Below are 3,687 nucleotides of genomic sequence, written 5' to 3' on the forward strand. Positions count from 1 at the left end.
GAGTAACAGTAATGCAAATACATCATATTGACCCAACGTATTTACATTTTGTTCACTCAACAAAATAGTTTCTCACTAAATTAAAGCATTTTATTTAGGTGGAAATTATTTCCATAATATTATTACGCTCCGGGAACAAGTTATTTTTTTGAGTGTGGATAACAATTATAACATAATATTTAACTGCATAAAACATTTTAATTTACAACAATACTTTTGATGAATTACTAGCAACATTCTTTTCACACCATAAAATATTTGGGGTAATTGGCCACCAGCAATTGGTGGTCAATTGTTGTTCATAATAATTATGGGGCATTATTAAAGGTTTCAATATAATACGTTACACATGTTTTACATTTTCTTAAACAAAAATAAATAAAGTGCATTAATTGGATCATTAGCCGATAATCTCAGAGCTACACCAGACTTATAAAAAAAATCTCTTGTATATATATATTAGTGCTGTCAGTTTAACGTGTTGTTAATGGAGTTAACGCAAACCAATTTTAACTGCGTTGATTTTTTTCGTTGATTGGGGGAAGGGGAAAAGAACAGACAAGTAGTTTAGGTGATTTTTTTAGAAGCCAATGTCATCAAATGCCTGGTAAATGCAACGCTCAGTAGGTAGCAGAATTGTTTTATGTTATAAGATGTAGAAATATAACAAATTGTGAACATTTGCAAGTTTACAATGACTAAATGCTGTATTATTTGTGTAAATATAAGACATAGCTGCAATAAAGTTTTTTTTTCTACATGATATATAAAAGGAATCAAATTAGTAAACAATTGTTGGCGTAATAATGTCAAAAACATGTAGGCAGATGGATTTATTTGTACTAAATACTCTATTATATGTTGTGCCTAACTGTACAAGGAAGCAAATTACTGCCAAAATTATTATGACTACGAATGCTGACCACGAATGTGGACTCGAAACGCGGTGTGTAAAATAAACTATGAATCATGACATGTGTCATATATATGAAGCCACACCTCTTTGTTTTAAGTAGATCCAGCTTCACAGGCAACGTTGCTGATTCACACCATGGCCCCCAGGATGAGAACATACAATGGATGTATTAGTGTTCTATTTATCATTATTTGTGCACTTATTTGGCTTTTACATTTGAAAAACTGGACAGAGAGAGTGAATCCTCTGCCAATTCGCTCGGAGTACCAGGCTGTCCTGCCTGGCTGTTTGGCCATCATCAGAGGAGACTTGGAAGGTGCAAGGTTCCAATTAGAACAGCTCATGAAACCTGGTGAGACAAAGACTTTGCCTACAAAATTCGACCCTGCTGTGACAGAAGACTGCAAGGCGTATGTCAGAAGGAAAGGGTTCATCCCAGCGCCTCTGAGTGTGGAGGAGCAAAACTTTCCCATTGCCTACTCCATGGTGATTCATGAGAAAGTGGAGATGTTTGAGCGACTCTTGCGTGCCGTTTACCATCCCCAGAATATCTACTGTGTGCATGTGGACAAGAAATCTTCTCAGGACTTCCTGCATGCTGTAAGCGCAATTGTTTCCTGTTTCCCCAATGTGTTCATAGCGAGCAAATTGGAAATTGTTGTTTACGCAACGTGGTCTCGGGTCCAGGCCGATTTGAATTGCATGAAAGACCTGCTGCATAAACCTGTCCAGTGGAAATACCTGCTCAACACCTGTGGGGCAGATCTCCCAATCAAAACCAATGCAGAGATGGTGATGGCACTGCGAACGCTCAATGGAAGGAATAGTATGGAGTCTGAAGCTACCAACGATTACAAAAAGAATCGCTGGAAGTACCATTTCAACGTAACCGACCACATCATCCAGACAGATGTCCTGAAAAGCCCCCCTCCTATCAGCACCCCCATGTATCAGGGCAACGCTTACTTTGTGGTGACAAGAGAGTTTGTGAGACATGTGATTGAGGACCCAGAGATACAGACATTTCTGGAGTGGGAGAAGGACACCTACAGCCCAGACGAACACCTGTGGGCCACTCTTCAACGAATGCCATCTGTGCCAGGATCAAAGCCTCCCAACGACAAGTATGATGAGTCGGACATGAATTCCATCGCTCGCCTGGTGAAGTGGGGTTACCTGGAAGGGGACATCCGGAAAGGTGCTCCCTATGCTCCCTGCGGCGGCACTCACAGAAGAGCTATTTGCCTGTTTGGGGTCGGTGACCTCAACTGGTTATTTCAACAGAAACACCTTATGGCGAACAAATTTGACCCAGAGGTCAATAACATTAGCATTAGATGCATAGAAGCATATCTCAACTTTAAATCACGGAGGGATGGCTCACGCTCAAACAACGAATATGATGCTGTCTTGTAGTCTCTTTCCTGAGATACATAGTGAAAAACTGGTGTGTCATGTAGTAGGAGCGATATTAAGTTTAAACATTTTCATATGGATGTAAGTTAGACTTCTAGATAAAATAGCGTAATATAAGTATATGTTATGGAAGCGCATAGTATGTGTATGTGTATAGTGGATTTCAAGGAAATCTTTTAGAGAACCGCAGTGCCATCTAGTGGGCAAAAAGAGTAGCTTTTTATAAAAGCGCTGGACACTCTGACATCGATGAATTAGAATAGCCTAGGATCCCTCGTGAATATCCACGAGAGATTTAAAGAAGTTGGGTTTAATTGTACAATAGGCTGCAGGGGCGATTCTAGGATGAGACCCTTTGGGAGCTCCGCCCCTAATGAGGATGTGACATGCGTATGTCACGTCCTTGCAAAAGTGCTCAGCCCCAACTGCTAAATCACTCATTTCACTGGATAACAATTATAACATAATATTTAACTGTATAAAACATTTTAATTTACAACAATACTTTTGATGAATTACTAGCAACATTCTTTTCACACCATAAAATATTTGGTGTAATTGGCCACCAGCAATTGGTGGTCAATTGTTGTTCATAATAATTATGGGGCATTATTAAAGGTTTCAATATAATACGTTACACCTGTTTTACATTTTCTTAAACAAAAATAATAAAGTGCATTAATTTGATTATTAGTTACATTAGCCGACAATCTCAGAGCTACACCAAACTTATAAAAAAAATCTATTATATAAATATATTAGTGCTGTCAGTTTAACGTGTTATTAATGGCGTTAACGCAAACCAATTTTAACTGCGTTGATTTTTTTTTCGTTGATTGGGGGAAGGGGAAAAGAACAGACAAGTAGTTTAGGTGATTTTTTTAGAAGCCAATGTCATCAAGTGCCTGCTAAATGCAACGCTCAGTAGGTAGCAGAATTGTTTTATAAGATGTAGAAATATAACAAATTGTTAACATTTGCAAGTTTACAATGACTAAATGCTGTATTATTTGTGTAAATATAAGACATAGCTGCAGTAAAGTTTTTTTTTCTACATGATATATAAAAGGAATCAAATTAGTAAACAATTGTTGCTGTAATAATGTCAAAAACATGTAGGCAGAAGGATTTATTTGTACTAAATACTCTATTATATGTTGTGCCTTAATGTACAAGGAAGAAGATTACTGCCAGAATTTAGTGTGTTTTTTTATGACTACGAATGTTGACTTTCATGTGGATTCAAAGTGCGGTGTGTAAAATAAACTATGAATCATGACGTGTCATATGTATGAAGCCACTCCTCTTTGTTTTAAGTAGCTCCAGCTTCACAGCTAACGTTGCTGATTCACACC

At 37.7% G+C, this 3,687-nt stretch overlaps 1 protein-coding gene across 1 annotated transcript; it reads left to right on the forward strand.

The window, feature by feature from the left end:
* Positions 1-1,051: 1,051 nt before the first annotated feature.
* Positions 1,052-2,511, forward strand: LOC307080407 (beta-1,3-galactosyl-O-glycosyl-glycoprotein beta-1,6-N-acetylglucosaminyltransferase 3-like; the record flags this gene model as incomplete). The annotated part of the gene is made up of 1 exon (XM_079743096.1): positions 1,052-2,511. The coding sequence occupies one exon, from the start codon at positions 1,052-1,054 to the stop codon at positions 2,330-2,332; it is 1,281 nt and encodes a 426-aa protein (XP_079599222.1). The 3' UTR covers positions 2,333-2,511.
* Between the last annotated feature and the right edge of the window lie 1,176 nt (positions 2,512-3,687).

The sequence above is a fragment of the Pollachius pollachius genome, assembly GCF_949987615.1.
Source record: "Pollachius pollachius genome assembly, chromosome: 9".
In the NCBI taxonomy this organism is placed as follows: domain Eukaryota; kingdom Metazoa; phylum Chordata; class Actinopteri; order Gadiformes; family Gadidae; genus Pollachius; species Pollachius pollachius.